Raw genomic sequence first — 15,745 nt, 5'->3', positions numbered from 1 at the left:
CTCGTGGGGGCCTCAGGAAATTCTTATCCTCACAGCACCCCAAGAACTCCACTTCCACTGATAACAACAGGTTTCAGATTTTTTTAAAATCTTCTACAAAGAACATTTTTTCTGAATTATGAAAATAAATTTTAAATTACAAATCAAGTTAGAAGCCTTAATTGTAAGCTGAGATTAAAAGGGAAAGCTGAAAATGCCTAGACCACTGCCTACTGCATCATAAAGCAATTAATAGCCTAAACCTACAGGATTATTTTGAGGAAGATCTGTCAAGTTACCACAGAATTACACTAGACTATAATAGAACAATTCCACAAAGAAATATTCTCCCCAATGGTATTTATTTTCCTCTGATTCACACATAATGTATTTACGCTCGCAAGGCAGTTTCACATGGCCTTTTAAGTCTCAAAAAAAAAACACGTGAAGTGGGCAGCTATTGTCTGAATTTATGCATGAAAAACTGGGGCTCCGGATCTGACTTGCCAAAGGTGTCCAAGCTAACAAGACACAGACTTGTAAGTTAAACTTAGAAAGAGGTCTTTACCCTCCAAATACACAGCACCTATCTACCTCTAAAGTACTATTTTTTGAAGTAGGTAATACTAGCTCCAACTTAACAGATGAGGAAAGAGAGCTTAGGATTCATTAAGAATGTTGACCAAGATTACAAGGGTAGTAAGTGGCAGGGCTAGGATTCAAACTTCAGGCAGTCCAACTCCAGACCCAATGTTCTTTCTAGTATGCTGATTATAGTAAGGTTGAGATGAGAATATGGGAGAGATTCTAAGCTTTACTAGACAACTATGTACCACATGACTTTGTACCCTGGCCACAGCCAATGTTGCCAGAACGGGTCCCTCACTCAATTCATCCATTCCTCAGGTTCAGAATTGGGACCAAAGAGTCAAGCCTCCCTGAGTGCCTGTATTTAATAAGAGTATGCCAGGAAAGAAACGACATGGGCATCCTCAGCCTACCCTAGGGAGCACAAAATCGGAGAAGCTGGTCTGCAGAAATAATAGCATGGAGGTGCAGAGAGAAGTTGGCAGAACTGGATAACTTCCAGTCCTTCATTCCAAACCTCTCTTGTTTGGAAAAGGCCCTCTGTTTCCATAGACTCCTTGATTCCTTTGTAGTAAATGCCCCATTTTTGCTTAAGCCAGCTCACAACTGGGTCCAAGTACAAATGGAAGGACTTGACCGGGGAAAAAAATAAAATTTTTAAAAAATTGATTCCAGAGAGAGGAAGGGAGAGGGACAGAGAGATAGAAACATCAATGAGAGAGAATCGTCGATCACCAGCCTCCTGCACACACCCTACTGGGGATGGAGCCCGCAACCTGGGCATGTGCCCTGTCTAGGAATCAAACCATGACCTCCTGGTTCATGGGCAGATGCTCAACCACTAAGCCACATCAGCTGGGCAAGAAACGTACTTCCATAAAAATACATTAAAAATTAAGCAGTCAACACATGCCTAGGATCAGAAAGGAAGTCCGTTCTAAGATTCTAGCCTCAGGGGACTTTCTCAACCATTCATCCCTTTCATTCCCCAACTGTCATCCAAATTGCAACAGCTTATTAAGAGCACAGTATGTTCTCCCAGCCCAATTCTTTTCGTTAACCAGTCCCTCAACTGGGAATACTCTCTCAACCATCTCTCCATCTCCACACATCCAAATCCTCCCTATTCAAAGTCCAGCTCAAATCCAAAATGTTCCACACTTACACATTCCATTCTGGCACTATACACTCCCCCAGACCTTTCTACATCTCTCCTGCCACTTATGTGTACATTATGTAACTGCCCAATTTGCCCTTCATTAGCCATAACAACTCTTTGAGGTGTGACTTGAATCTGACTCCACCTGACTCCCTCCATCCATCTCTAGAGTTCCCGGGTTGAGAAACAGTGACATAAATTTCTTGGTATCCCAGCATTTAACTCAGTGTCTTGCAGAGAGTAGTTGCTCAAATACCTGTTGAATACATGAAATCTTACTTCCTCTGCATTAGAAAAGCTACTTAGAAGTTTATACAGGCATAAAGAAAAAAAAAAGAAGTTTATACAGTTAACATCTACAGCAAGGCAACTGGACGAAAAGGGGCCACATACTAAACCTGACAAGCTCAGGGAAGGCTGTATGGCGGACTTACAAACTCAGAGACCTAAAATAACTTAGCATGGTCTGAAATTAAAACTTAACTTAAAGCAATTTATGGTGGGTATTTAATGTCCTAGGCTAGAATCTTCCCTGGCAAAGGTCAACTTTCACCTTAATTAAGCCCGTTTATTGTCTTTTTGCCCACAACACTAGAGGCCGGTGCACTGATTAGTGCACATTGAAAGTAATTAATTAGAAGGTGGCCGGTGGGGCAGGACTGGGCGAATCACCAATGAATTTCATGTAACCCATTAACATCTTCTAATTGTAATATATAAAATAAGATGCAAAACTGCCATTTTCTGGAGCATTTTCTCAATCTGTTGAGATTTTCTTCCTGGCAAGTGTCGTCAGTTTAGCTCAAACTCACAAAAATTCTCTACTGGTTTGAATATTTCTTACATTGACATAATTTATAATACCTGACATCAAAACCTCTTAGAAAAGGGATTGTATGTTTTTTATTCCTATGACAAGTGCTTACGATTCTTTTTATAGAAAGAAGATGAAGGGAAGGAGAAACAGGATAATGAGAAAAATTCCAGAAGGTCCAATTGTGGCAGAACTGTTCTGCTCCAAATCAGGAAAGGTGCGATAGTTACTGCACAGAGGAGATAAGAAAAGAAAAGGAGATGGAGGGAAGACGGATCAGTGAACGGGAGGAAAATCAAGGCTCCACAGCAAGGCCTTGCCCCATGACTCACCACATCTCTGAGAGTTAACTAAATTCCTGAAATGCTTGGAAAAGGTGATCGTGTGTGCATACCAGTGAGACAGGGAGTTTCCTGTCCAAGCTGACCTGGGTGGATCCAAAACACCATTTTTAGAAGGAAGCCCAGAAGGTAAGAAAAGCATAAAGTAAAGTAAATTATAGGAAATTCATAAAAATTAGATGTGATGGAAGAAGGATAAATACCTCTGAATTTTGACAATATTCTGCAATTATGAGTTTGAGGCTGAAACTATGAAGAATAAGGAAGTTCTAGCTGGCATCTAGGTTTTGTATGTAATACCCAAACTTTACTGGTAAATAAATCCTGTGAATTATAAACCTAACTAGGTACTAACTGAAAAAGTTAAAATCCACATATCTATTGATTCCTCTACCATTTCAATTTACTAAATGCCACTCTAATAGTTAGAAAAATCCAAATGAGGTCAACAGGATACTTCTTGAGGAATTAATGCTTAGAATTGTAATCTCTACTCCTTAGTTTTGTTGTTGTTTTTTAAGATTTTTGTTGTTGTTGTTTTTAATCCTCACCAGGAATATATTTTTATTGATTTTAGAGAGAGAAACATCAATGTGAGAAACATCAATCGGTTGCCTCCTTTACACACCCCAACCAGAAATTAAACCCACAATCTGGGTATGTGCCCTGAAACCACTACCCCTTTTGGTGGTATACAGTAGGCATGCAACTGAGCCATACCAGCCAGGGCTACTCCTTCCTTCTTAAATACAGGATTGCTCCCTCCCCCACCTTTTTAAAAGGAACTCCATAAATGCAAATGAACTTATAAAGGGGAATGTCAGGAAGTCTAGCACCAACAAATATATTAAGTCAGAGGTGGGGAGAGGATCCATTCCAAGAAAGAGACAACCCATCACAGTTTCTGCGGGAGTTGCCTCATTCTAGCCAGGGCAGTCCAAGGGGGTGGCAAATAACCCTCGCAGGCAATGAAGTCCTGAGCAAGAGATTCCTAACACAGTCCCTGCTGGCACCCATCATCCAGAAATATGGCAATCGACAGGCCATCTTCCTGTGCCCAGGCAGATATTCCCTGGGCCCAGGCAGATACTCCAATATGAACCCCTGCATCAGGATACACTAGTGACTATTCTAAGCAAGGAAGGGAAGCCTTGCTTCTCCTGCCACTTCAGAAATCCTAACCATCTACATATGATGTCAGGCTACTTTAAGCCTCCTCCCAACCAACCCAGCATAGCCCACAGCAAGGCCACTCCTCCCAGCTCACACACCCCATCCTATACTGTCCCCTCCTCCCCTAACACACACACACAGAGGAAGGGAAGAAGTCATAGGGCTAGCTAGGCAGGGTTGGGCCAAGTGAGGAGACAGCAGCCCACATCTGTATCCTAAGTTTAATGAATAAGTGCCAGACCCCAGATGCACTGAGGTCCACAAACATTCCCACCTCCCAAGGAGGCCCTTTCCCTCAGAGACAGTAGCTGGCAGATACCCAGTTAGAAATCAGTGTTAGTAAACTGATGAGCAGAGAGATTAGCTATGAAAGCTGGCTCAGAGGAGGTAATATATACTATGCAAGAGTTCAGACTGCATAAAAGTCAAATATGATAGTTAAGATCCAGCTAATTACTTAGGACAGTGCTCATTTTGATGTGTAAACTCTAGAATGTTCTTTTAAGAAAGAAAGAATCTAAGAGCGAATAAACAATGTCCTCCTCATTTATCTTCTAAACAATTCAATTCTAAACAATTCCTTCAACAGCCCAATTTTCCATTTTTCTGTGATGGAATGAAGATATGTAAAATAACAAAAGTTGTTCCAATGCTGAACTTTGGTTTATAAAATATTCCATTCATTGCATCCCTCAAAATTCTACCTAAATGAATTAAGGCATCATACATCACCATCAGCAATATACATACTGAAAAACAGAATGTACTGGAGGAGGAGGAACCCAATAGTTAAATTAAAAGATAGCAACAAAATGCACCTTTGGATTGAAGCTACAAAATCCCAGACACTCATAGTATATTCAGCCCATGACATCTGAGAATTACAATCTGAACTTACAGAGTTTCAATCAAAGGACCATCCAATATCATCCAAGAGTGAAACTAATACCATACTCTTGTTCAGTCTCAGGATGAAGTAGAATCAAGTGGCTTTTCCATCACAGTGCATGTCAAAATGGCACAATTAGCACTATCCAATTACCAGAATAATACCTCTGTCAATACCTCAGTCAATACCTCTTTTCGCAAACAAAACAATTAATTCCATGATGACATTCCTGGAGCAAGTAAAATCATTTTTTGTGGTTGTGGCAGACAATGCTACTTGCAAACTTAACACTCAGTCTTTTCCTTGTGCACGCTCCTAAGTAACATCTTGAAGTTTTATCTTTTTCTCTTTCTTGCTAACTTTTCGAACTTATGTTTACGTGAAAGCAGAGAATAGAACTTCAGGTCCTCAGAAACTAACATGAACTAAACTGATTCTCTCAGGATAGCTAGAAAAGGAGAAAAGCCCATGAAGACCTAGAAGGGTAACTGTTGCTTGATAACCAATGCATTTTTAAATTCTGCTACAAAAAAAGTGCATACATCCTAAAGAACTAAATCTACTAACCTCTACAATCAATGTGATACATGGTTTATCCAGTCTTGACAAAAATCCTCTGGATCACCAAGGGTATGTTCATCCACTCGTACATATGCAATTGTATAAAGAATCTATTATTTAGAACACCAGAAAAAAAAACAATTAAAAGATTTATACTCACAGCTACCATTTTTTTTTATTATTTTGATTTTTATTTATCGATTTTAAAGAGAGAAGAAAGGAGAGAGGGAGGGAGGGAGGGAGGGAAAGAGAAACATGGATTTGTTGTTCCACTTATTTATGCATTCATTGGTTGATTCTTATATGTGCCCTAACCTGGCATAGAACCGGCAACCTTGGCATATCAGGATGATGCTCTAACCAACTGAGCTACCCAACCAGGACATAGATACCATTCTTTTTTTAAAAGTACTTTTCATTTCTATGCTAAGATCCCCTAACTGATGCCCCATAGTGATTACCAAATTGGAGAAAGAATAAGAAATATACTCTATAAATAAAATTTACTATGTAGGATATGCTAATAATTTAAAAATACACTGGTAATTATTGACTGAAGACTAAAAACTCTAATATCAATGCGACATATATTTTATCATATATGTGCATATGTGTATATTATAAACATACAAAACCTTGCATTAAAATTAAAAGTATCTGAAATATACAATAATTTTGTAAGAAAAATATTAGTATGTAGGCACACATGTTAGTAGCACATTTTAACTGAGAATGTAACAGTCATAACTCTGGGAACCTTTGCCCTCTCTCAGCACTCCTAATCCCCTTCCTTGGTTCTTCTTTGTCTTTTTCTCACCCCTACATATACATAGCCCCCAGACAGCTAGCTGTCCTTTGGACAATCTGTCCTTTCCCATGACTCCACCATCATCCCTACTCTTCCCCAAGCTTCAAAACTAAAGTTCTCACACATTTACAATCCACTTGCCTAGCACTGTGCCAAGTTCTTAGCATGCATTCTCTTACCATTCTTATAACAACCTGTAAAATAGGTTTTGTTATTTTCCCATTTTACAGATGAGGAAACCAAGACCCAGAAGTTAAGTACCTTATTTAGGATATTAACTACAAAGTGGCAGAGCCAGGTTTCAAAGCCAGCTCTGACTTCAATGCCCGACAGTTTTAGCCTCTATCCAAAACAGTCTCCCTAAACAACTCAACATGGGTGCCTCAATTATTCAATCATTAATTTAACAAATAATTCATTTGTTGGACACAAACCTGTTCTATTTTCTACTCCCACCTCCCTACATCTGTCTAGAGCAGCCGTGGGCAAACTACAGCCTGTGGGCCGGATCCAGCCCATTTGAAATGAATAAAACTAAAAAAAAAAAAAAAAAAAAAAGACCGTACCCTTTTATGTAATGATGTTTGCTTTGAATTTATATTAGTTCACACAAACACTCCATCCATGCTTTTGTTCCGGCCCTCCGGTCCAGTTTAAGAACCCATTGTGGCCCTCGAGTCAAAAAGTTTGCCCACCCCTGGTCTAGAGACTACACTCTCCCCGTCCCTCTCACCTCTCAGGTAGATTCTTGGAATTATCTCTAACTCCTTCCTCTCCTGAATAACCCTCATCTACTTAGCCAGTAATTTCTGCCTATTTTAGAGATTCTAGATTATATTACCTCCTTGCCAATTCAAACCATAAATTTCTTTTCCCTGGCCACTGTGATACCCTCCTAATTAATTAGTCTTTGCTGCTCCTGTTCGCTGGATCTTTGTAATCAATGTTACACCACTGCCACCTGTTATCCTTATAAAACAAATCTACTCATGTTACAACCCCTGCTTAAAAGCCTTTGATGGTTCTCTACTGTCTACAGAACAAAGTCCAAACTAGTTGGGTTGGCATTCCTATATGAACTGGCCTCAACCTATCTTCCCAGCTTCATCTCCTACTGTTCCCCCCTAAAAATAGCAATAATTTATACAGAGCTTAATTGTTTATGCAGTGCATTTTGACATACATTAATCCTAACAGCACTATGAGACTAGTATTTCTTATTATCCCAATTTTATGATAAAGAAACTGAGACTTACAAAGGTAAGATAATTTGCCCAACATCCCAAATTGTAAAAGGCAGAAAGGGCCAAGTCTTAAACTCCAAATCATATCTCCTTCCCCTTCATGTAGCCATAGCACCCCCATTCCAGTATATCAGACTTACTCAAACTTTCTCGAAAAGACACATTATTTTCCAACCTCTGTCTTAGCTCAAGCTACTGTTCCCTTAGGATGGAATACTAGTCTCACTTTTTGTCGTTTCCAAAGAACTGTTAGGCATTTTTCATATCATACTTCACATTATTTATATTTACATATAAATCTATCTCAATATTGAATTCTAAGGCCTCTGAGGACAGGACCATTAAGGTTTTTGGGGTGTTTTTTTTCTGTATTGGTTTCAGAGAGGAAGGGTGAAGGAGAGAGAGATAGAAATATCAATGATGAGAGAGAATCATTGATTGGCTGCCTCCTGCACACCCCCACTGGGGATTGAGCCCGCAACCCAGGCATGTGCCTTTGGCTAGAATCGAACCTGGGACCCTTCAGGCCGCAGGCCGACGCTCTATCCACTGAGCCGAGCCGGCTAGGGCAAGGACCATTAAGTTTGTCACTCAGTTTTAAAGTCTGCTAACGGAACTGATAAACATGTGGGGAAAACAAGCCATAAGAGATGGCAAGTATCATGGCAGAGACTGGTCAGACCTGAAAACAGAGATTGGATCAGACCATCTGGAACAGGGTCGCCAACCGATGATCCGCAGACCACTGGTGGTCAGTGAGGTCCAAAAAGGTTAGCAACCGCTGGTTTAAGAAAACCTTTGGAGCAGCGGTCGCCAACCTGTGGTCCGTGGACCACTGGTAGTCTGTGAGGTCTGAAAGGTTGGCAACCACTAATCTGTAGCAAAATCAGACCAGCTGAGCTACTGGCAGTGACTACAACTTTAACATCTTCTGAACAAGGTCGAATGCCCTAATGCCAACAATTATCACAGACATTGGCCTTTATTAAATACTAGAGACTGGCACATGAATTCCTGCATGGGTGGGATCCGGCTGGCCTGCCCCAATCGGGGAGATCAGGCGAGCTGGCCAGGGGAGGGGCTATGGGCACCCCTATCTCGGAAGAGGAGGGGGGAGGAGGGAGGTGGGGGGTGGAGCAGCTAAGTGTGGCTGGCTGGCCGCCCTGCCTGGTGGTTGAACTCCCAGTTGAGGGGATAATTTGGATATTAGCCTTTTTTATTATATAGAATTACATTTTACTGAAAGCATAAAGAAAAACAATAGGATGAAATTGAAAGATTGGAAGTTGGTAAGAAAAAAAACACACAGAAATATTATTTTCCATTTTAACATTCCTATTTGGTTAACTAACCAAAATTTAAATGATACAGGCTTGCTTTAGCTTTTTGCCAAAGATCAGTTCAATTGCATATATGGCTGTCATTAAAGGTACCATCTCAGTATGCCCACAGAATCCCATTCACCTACACAGCTTACCATGGCTCATCCTCTAAAAGGCACTAGGATTCCTGGCACTGGCAGAGAGACTCTCTCAGAAGGTATTTGACATGTTGATTATCTGACCAACTTTTGCAACTGAAGTTTCCCATGGCTGTGTCAAATGGTCAAATTGAATACTAGTGGTATCAGTGTGTCTTAAGATACCGAGGATGCCTTATAATTATAAAGCCCAGAATATGAAATCACTAAAAGTTGACCAGGTGAAAAGTCTCAAGTGCTTCCTTCTCTGTCAGAAATCTCCATACCCACTACTAAAACATAACTACATTGTCAACTTTTCCATGAACTGGCATGTACGAGAACAACTAGCCCACATGCCCTGCGCTGAATTTCATTTCATTCCAAATAGTTACAAAGAGAAAGAAAACTACAGACAATAACCTTAAGTAATTCACAAACTAGATTTCAGAACTGCCTTTGTCAGAACTAACTGTTCTCTTTATTTTGGCTTCTTACCTCAAAATCTATGTTCTATTCAATATACATCAGAATGTTGCCACATTTTACACACTACAGATTTATTCCAGAAGCTAGCAAGATATGGAAGGGAGAGCCATGTTGATCTTGTTATAAACTGTATATTTTCCCTTTTGGATAGAGTAAATACAGTGGTAGAGCAGAAATAACAAACGTAGGAATCGGAGAATCTGAGTTCAAGCCATAACTCTGTAAAATGAGGGAAGCTCCACCGAGAAAATAACAGCACCAAATTCACAGGGAACACTGCTGCACGGCTTCTATCAGTTCACATGTACAAAGGGATCAGAACACATGGTTAAGCCTTCAAACATCAGCTTTACTATTATTCTATTACAATACCTGACTCAAAGTGACAATTAATGATATTTGTGAAAACAAATTCTAACAAATCACAACTCAGGATCATATCTATTGCCAACCCTCATAACATCAATGATACTGCTCCAAAAAAGAAAGTAAAATAAGACAACCCTAATTCTGCTTCTCAGGAGATCCTGAAAAGTGTGGTGGCAAATACGTTTGAAAGCAGGGGTAGATTTAATTTAAACTTATGGCATGTATATCGCTTCAAATGTAAAGATAAAAAATAGAAACTGTATTATCAGCTGTACATCTCTAAATAACAGACCTGGGAACTACAGATCTGTTTAGCATTATAATACATTTGGGTACTTAGTTATATCATTTATATGGATTCCTCCTTCTCAACAGTATTATAATTCTTTTGTACCCCCACAGCAATGTTAAATAGCAGTCAAATAGATGAATTAAAGTAACATTTCGCGGAGAATTTAGCAAAGTATCTGCCTTGATCTTTTCATCAACACGAACACTCTAACTGTGGTGCACAGAAGTAATTCAGCCTGAAGGCTGGTTATGAGCGCAACTGGCGTCTGACACACCTGAGATCCAACGCTACCGCTGACTAGCTGTGGGAGCTTGGGAACCTAAAGCCTGTTTTCCATTCCATAAAACAGCGATAATTTTTACCTACCTCTTAAGATTATTTTGACAACTGAAAGAATATATACAAAGCACAACAATGCTAGTGCTGAAATATTTAGGAGGAAGTGTACTGATGCCTCCAATTTACATTGAAATGCATCAAAAAATGGATTCATAATGCCACTGAACTGTACACTAAAAAAAAATAGTTAAGATGACTAATTTTATGGTATGTGTATCTTACCACAACCTTTTTTAGTAAAAAAAAATTAAAATAAAATTGTAAAACACAGATTGAAAGATGGACAGACAGACATGTGATAAGGATAGTATAATATCAAATGTAGAATCTAAGCAGGGGTATATGAATGCTCATTTTCAACTTTTCTGTATATTTGAAGATTTTTACAATAAGCTATTAGGGAAAAACAATGCTGGCATGCTGTAGTTTGCTTTTATCATCATCTACTAGTCAGAAACAATAGCCAGTAAATATTCAGATAATTAGCTCCTTTTTTATGGCAGAATTTTAAAAAGCACCTTTGTGCCAGCCACCTATCCTTTTATTATAGCCATTCTGAAACTAAAAGTTTATTTGAAATTTCTTAGACAGTATATATGTGCGTGACTTCAAGTTAAATTATTCTAAGGTGCCAACTGCCAAGTGTTTAATCTTTCCTGAAGAAATACAGAAATCAAGTCAACAGACATCTGTGGTCGATGATTGATAATTCAACCAAACAAAACACTGGAAAAGCAGGATTGGAACTGTTTGTTCTTAACTTTTCCAGTAGCTGCTGCTAAAGCCAAAAAATTCCTTAACTAGAAGTACTATCAGCACTTTAACAGGTACCTAAAGTACAAATACATCAGCCACTTTAAAATGATATCCACTCTGCTCTGGCCAGTGTGGTTCAGTGGTTGGAGAGCATCATCTGGTACACCGAAAGGTGGAAGTTTCTGCTACCAGTCAGGGCACATATCCAGGTTTCGGGTTTCATCCCTGAGCGGGGCGTGTGCAGATGTTTCTCACATTGATGTTTCTCTCTCTTTCTCCCCCTTCCTCCCTTTAAAATCAAAAAATTTTTAAAAGACTAAAATGATACCCACTTCTTCTAATTTTGTTCCCCATTCCAACTAGTACTTCAGATTTTAACGTGTTTATTGGTACAATAGGAATAAATATCATGCAATATCAAAATTTTTAATGTCAGACCCCTCGTACCCATAAAAAATACAGAGACCTGCCCTGCTCGGTGGTTGATTGAGCACTGTCCCATGCACAGCAAGGTCTCTGATTTGTTTCCCAGTCAGGGCACATACCCAGGTTGCAGTTTCAATCCCGGGTAGGGTGCTTATGATAGGCAACCGATAGATGTTTCTCTCTCTCTCTCTCTCTCTCTCTCTCTCTCTAAAAATCAATAAAAAGACATATACTCAAGTGAGGATTTTTTTTAAAAAATACAGAAATAAAGTGTTGGTAAGGACATGGAAAAACTGGAACCGTTGTAAATTGATAATGGGAACACAAAATGGTATAGCCACTGTGGAAAACAGTATGATGGTTCCTCAAAAATTTAAAAATATGCCTGGCCAGCCACTGTGGCTCAGTGGTTGAGCATCAACCTATGAACCAGGATGAACCAGGAGGTTACCGTTGACTCCAGGTCAGGGCACATGCCCAGGTTTCGGGTTCATTCCCCAATGTGGGGCCTGCAGGAGGCAGCCGATCAATGATTCTCTCTCATCATTGCTGTTTCTCTCTCTCTCTCTCTCTTCCTCTGCCTCTCTCTCTCTCTCTCTCTCTTTCTCTCTCTCTCTCTCTTTCTCTCTGAAATAAAAAATATATGTATTTTTTAAAATAGAATTACCATATGATCCAACAACCCCACTTTGGGGTAAATACCCAAAAGAATTGAAAACAGGATTTCAGAGTTATTTGTATACCTATGTTCATAGCAGCATTATTCATTAAACATACAAGCAACCCAAGTTTCCACTGACATGAAATGGATGAGAAAATGTGACGTATACATACAGTGGAATATCATTCAGCCTTAAAAGGGAAGAAAATTCTGTCATATGCCATCACATGGATGAACCTTGAGGACTTTATGCTAAGTGAAATAAGCAAGTCACAGAAAGGCAAATCCTGTCTGACTCCACTTACATGAGATACATAGGGTAGTCAAAATCAGAGACAAAAAGTAGAATGGTGGTTGCCAGGGGCTGAGAGGAATTAGGCCCTAATGTGCAGCCAAGTGGTTCTCAACCTTGGCTGCACATTAGAATCACCTGGGAATCTTGTTAAAATCCTGATTTCTGGGCCTCATTCTCCGGAAATTATTTTTGTTACTAATGATGAGGCCCAGAAATCAGGATTTTAACAAGATTCCCAGGTGATTCTAATGTGCAGCCAAGGTTGAGAACCACTGAGTTAGGGTCTAATATGTATATGGAATTTCAGTTTTGCAAGATAAAGAGAGTTCTGAAGAGTCTGGTGATGTTTGCAGAACAACATGAATGTACTTAATATTACTGAATTGTATACTTAATGGTTATGATGGTAAATTCTGTTATGTGTATTTTACCACAATAACAAAAAATGGAAGAAAAAAAATCAGGGAACTAATCTCCCCAGAAGGCCTGGAGGCGCTCCAGCTCGGAACTGACAGACAAGCAAGCAACTCAGTGGCTCTCAGCCCCTGGTCTACCTCTAAGCATGAGACCTTGTCCCCTCAGCCTCTCCGTCCTGCCCAGGGTCACACCGACCGTTTATCTCAGCTTCAAAATGAGCAAACCCTACTCCTTGCTACACCAGTTCTGTGTTAAAACACCAAGGAACGTAACCCCTCTAAACCTGCCTCCTCTTTAAAATAAGGATAGTTCCTACCTCCCTGCTTCAATCAGCTTGTTCTGAGAGCAAAAATGAGATCATGCACATAAAAGTACCTTTACCCTGCCAGGCACCAAAGAAACAGAAACTATGTTTACCACGACTTTCACGTGGAAAATCCAGAAGGGGCTAAAACAGCAGGAACTTCGCAAAGCTGGGGACACCATCCCCCCCGGGCTTCATTCCAGGTAACACTCACAGGCATCCCCCTACATAACACCTCATTTTTGTCATTCACTGAAGGGCGGCACTGAGGAGGCAAACAAACCCAAAGCACTCATCTCACCACCCCCGACGCCGTCAGAAATGATCTGACACGTCCTAGACACCGTCCATGTGAATGCCCCCCGCGTGGGCCTGCACGGCCCGGGACTACACTTCCCACAAGGCATCGGGGCGAGCCCGGGCGGCGGGCGTGGCGGCCTGGGGTTCAGGGTGACCACCGCTCTCCGGAACCGCGACCGCCGTCCCCTGGAAAAGGCAACGTTTAAGGTCGCGTGTGCACTGGCGCTCCCCTCTGCAGGCGCTGTCACCCCGCCGTCTCTCGGGCGGCCGGCGCCGCCGCCCTCGCCGCTCTCCCGTCCTTCCTGCTCCGCCTGAGGGTCACCGCCGGCCCCGGGCCTCTCCGCGGGTTCCCGGGGTTTCACAGAAAGGCATCTTCTCCCCCATCTGAAAGCGCGATGGCTACGACTCGCTCCACAGTTGGGGTCGGGGAGCGGGGCACAGCGGGGTCAGACGGGACGGGCGGACGCCACCCGTCACCCCGGGGCTCGGGCCGGTCCGCCGGCCCAGGTGACCGCGGGCAGGGGGCTGGCTCCCCCACCCCCCGAGCCGGGGCGGATCGCGGGCAGAGGTGGCTCCGCCTGGGGCTCCGGTTTCAATTTCGCAACGTGACGGTGCAAACCTGAGGCCTACAAACGCCGGCGGCCGCGTCCGGCGCCCCGCCCGCCCGCCCAGGCCCGGGCACCCCAGCCCCCTGCCCGCCGATCCGCCCGCCCGCCCAGGCCCGGGCACCCCAGCCCCCTGCCCGCCGATCCGTCCGCCTGCCCACCGGCCCGAGCCCCAGCCCTCGCCCGCCCGGCCTCCGGCCTCCGGCCCCGCGCGGCCCCGGCCCCGGCCCCGGCTCGCGGCCGCAGGCTCGCCGTGGCACTTACTCAGCTCGTCCTGGGAGGCGGAGGCGGCGGCCGCAGCCATGTTGCGCCGCGGCGGGAGGGAGGGGCCGGAGGGGGAGCGCGCGGCCCGGCGGCGCGGGGGGCTCGCGGCTCGCGGGGCGGCAGCGACCCGGAGCCGCCTCAGGTCGCTCGGTGCGGGCCGCGCGGCGCCCACGAGGCCCGCCCGCCGCCTGCGCCCTCCTCCTGCCCGCGCGCGGCGCTCTCGCCGTCCCCCGCGAGGTCGCGACTCGGGCGCTCTCGCCGCCTCGCGCCCCTGCGGAGCCGCCGCCGTCCGTCGGCCGAGTCCGGTGCGCCCGGCCCGCGCGGCGGCTCGGAGGCTCGCGCCGCGCTCGCCCAACTCACGCCGGTTTTATATTTAGAAAGAGCTGAGCCATCCTCCCAGCGGCCCCCCCGCCGGGCCCGCCGCGCGCCGCCCGCCCTCGCTCGCTCGCTCGCGGCTCGTCCTGCCCACCTGCCGCCGCCCGCCCCGCGCGCCGGAGCCGGCCCGGGAGCGCTCCCCGCGCGGACCCGGCACGCGGCGGCCTGCACGGCGGCCTGTCCCCGCCGCCCCGCGCAGCGTGCAGCGGGGCCGGCCGCGCGGGCCTCTGACCTGAGTCCGAGCCGGTCTCCATGCCGGGGATGCGGCGCTCGGCCCCCGGAGCGAGGCGTTCGGCGGGCTCGGCCCGAGGACCGCTCGCTGCCCACCCGCGAGGGGCTCCTCCGAGCGCGGGCCCGGGACTCGGGCGGGGGCAGCTCCTCGCCGCGGGGCCGAAGCTGCCTTCCGAGAGCGCGGCGGCTGTCACGTTGCCGGCCCCGACCCGGAGAAACACGCCTGTCCGAGCAAGAGACGTGGACGGACTCGGGCAAGGGGAGCCGGGCTCGGAGTCGGCGGGAGGAAGCCCCGCCCTGCGCCTCCCGCCGAACTTCTCGGCCCCGGCGCCGGGCGCTGACTCAGTCCCGAGCGAGCCCGGCGCCGCCAGCCGCCCCGGACCGGGCGCCCCGGGCCCCTTTCCCCCCTTGGGCGCGATCAGGTGTAGGTTTCGGGTGCTCTTGGGAGCGAGGGCTACCGAGAGAAGGGAAATCACTGAGCCCTACTGAGAGCTCAGTGAACCGATTTTTTAAAGTTCAAATTCAAGCGTATAGATGTCTCTATGAGCTGCGTTTTAAAATGTGTTTATTGTCATACCTACGTTCCTTTTGGTGACCCGAGTGGTTT

General features: G+C 44.6%; 1 protein-coding gene across 8 annotated transcripts in view; it reads right to left on the bottom strand.

Moving 5' to 3' along the window:
* Positions 1–15,398, bottom strand: part of ECPAS (Ecm29 proteasome adaptor and scaffold) — a 100,810-nt gene extending 85,412 nt beyond the window's left edge. For 2 of the 8 annotated variants that reach the window (XM_036330030.1, XM_036330034.1), the window contains exon 1: positions 14,533–14,919. In XM_036330030.1, the coding sequence (XP_036185923.1) occupies positions 14,533–14,572 (40 nt within the window). In that variant the 5' untranslated portion in view covers positions 14,573–14,919. Of the gene's footprint in view, positions 1–5,510; positions 5,615–14,532; positions 14,923–15,139 lie in introns of those variants that run through there. The other 6 variants (XM_036330027.1, XM_036330033.1, XM_036330029.1 and 3 more) reach the window with 5 other exon arrangements.
* Positions 15,399–15,745: the final 347 nt, after the last annotated feature.

This window comes from Myotis myotis, unplaced genomic scaffold (assembly GCF_014108235.1).
Source record: "Myotis myotis isolate mMyoMyo1 unplaced genomic scaffold, mMyoMyo1.p scaffold_m19_p_12, whole genome shotgun sequence".
NCBI classification, from domain to species: Eukaryota; Metazoa; Chordata; class Mammalia; order Chiroptera; family Vespertilionidae; genus Myotis; species Myotis myotis.
The sequence above is the reverse complement of the archived record's forward strand: the minus strand, read 5'-3'. Positions and strand labels throughout refer to the sequence as shown.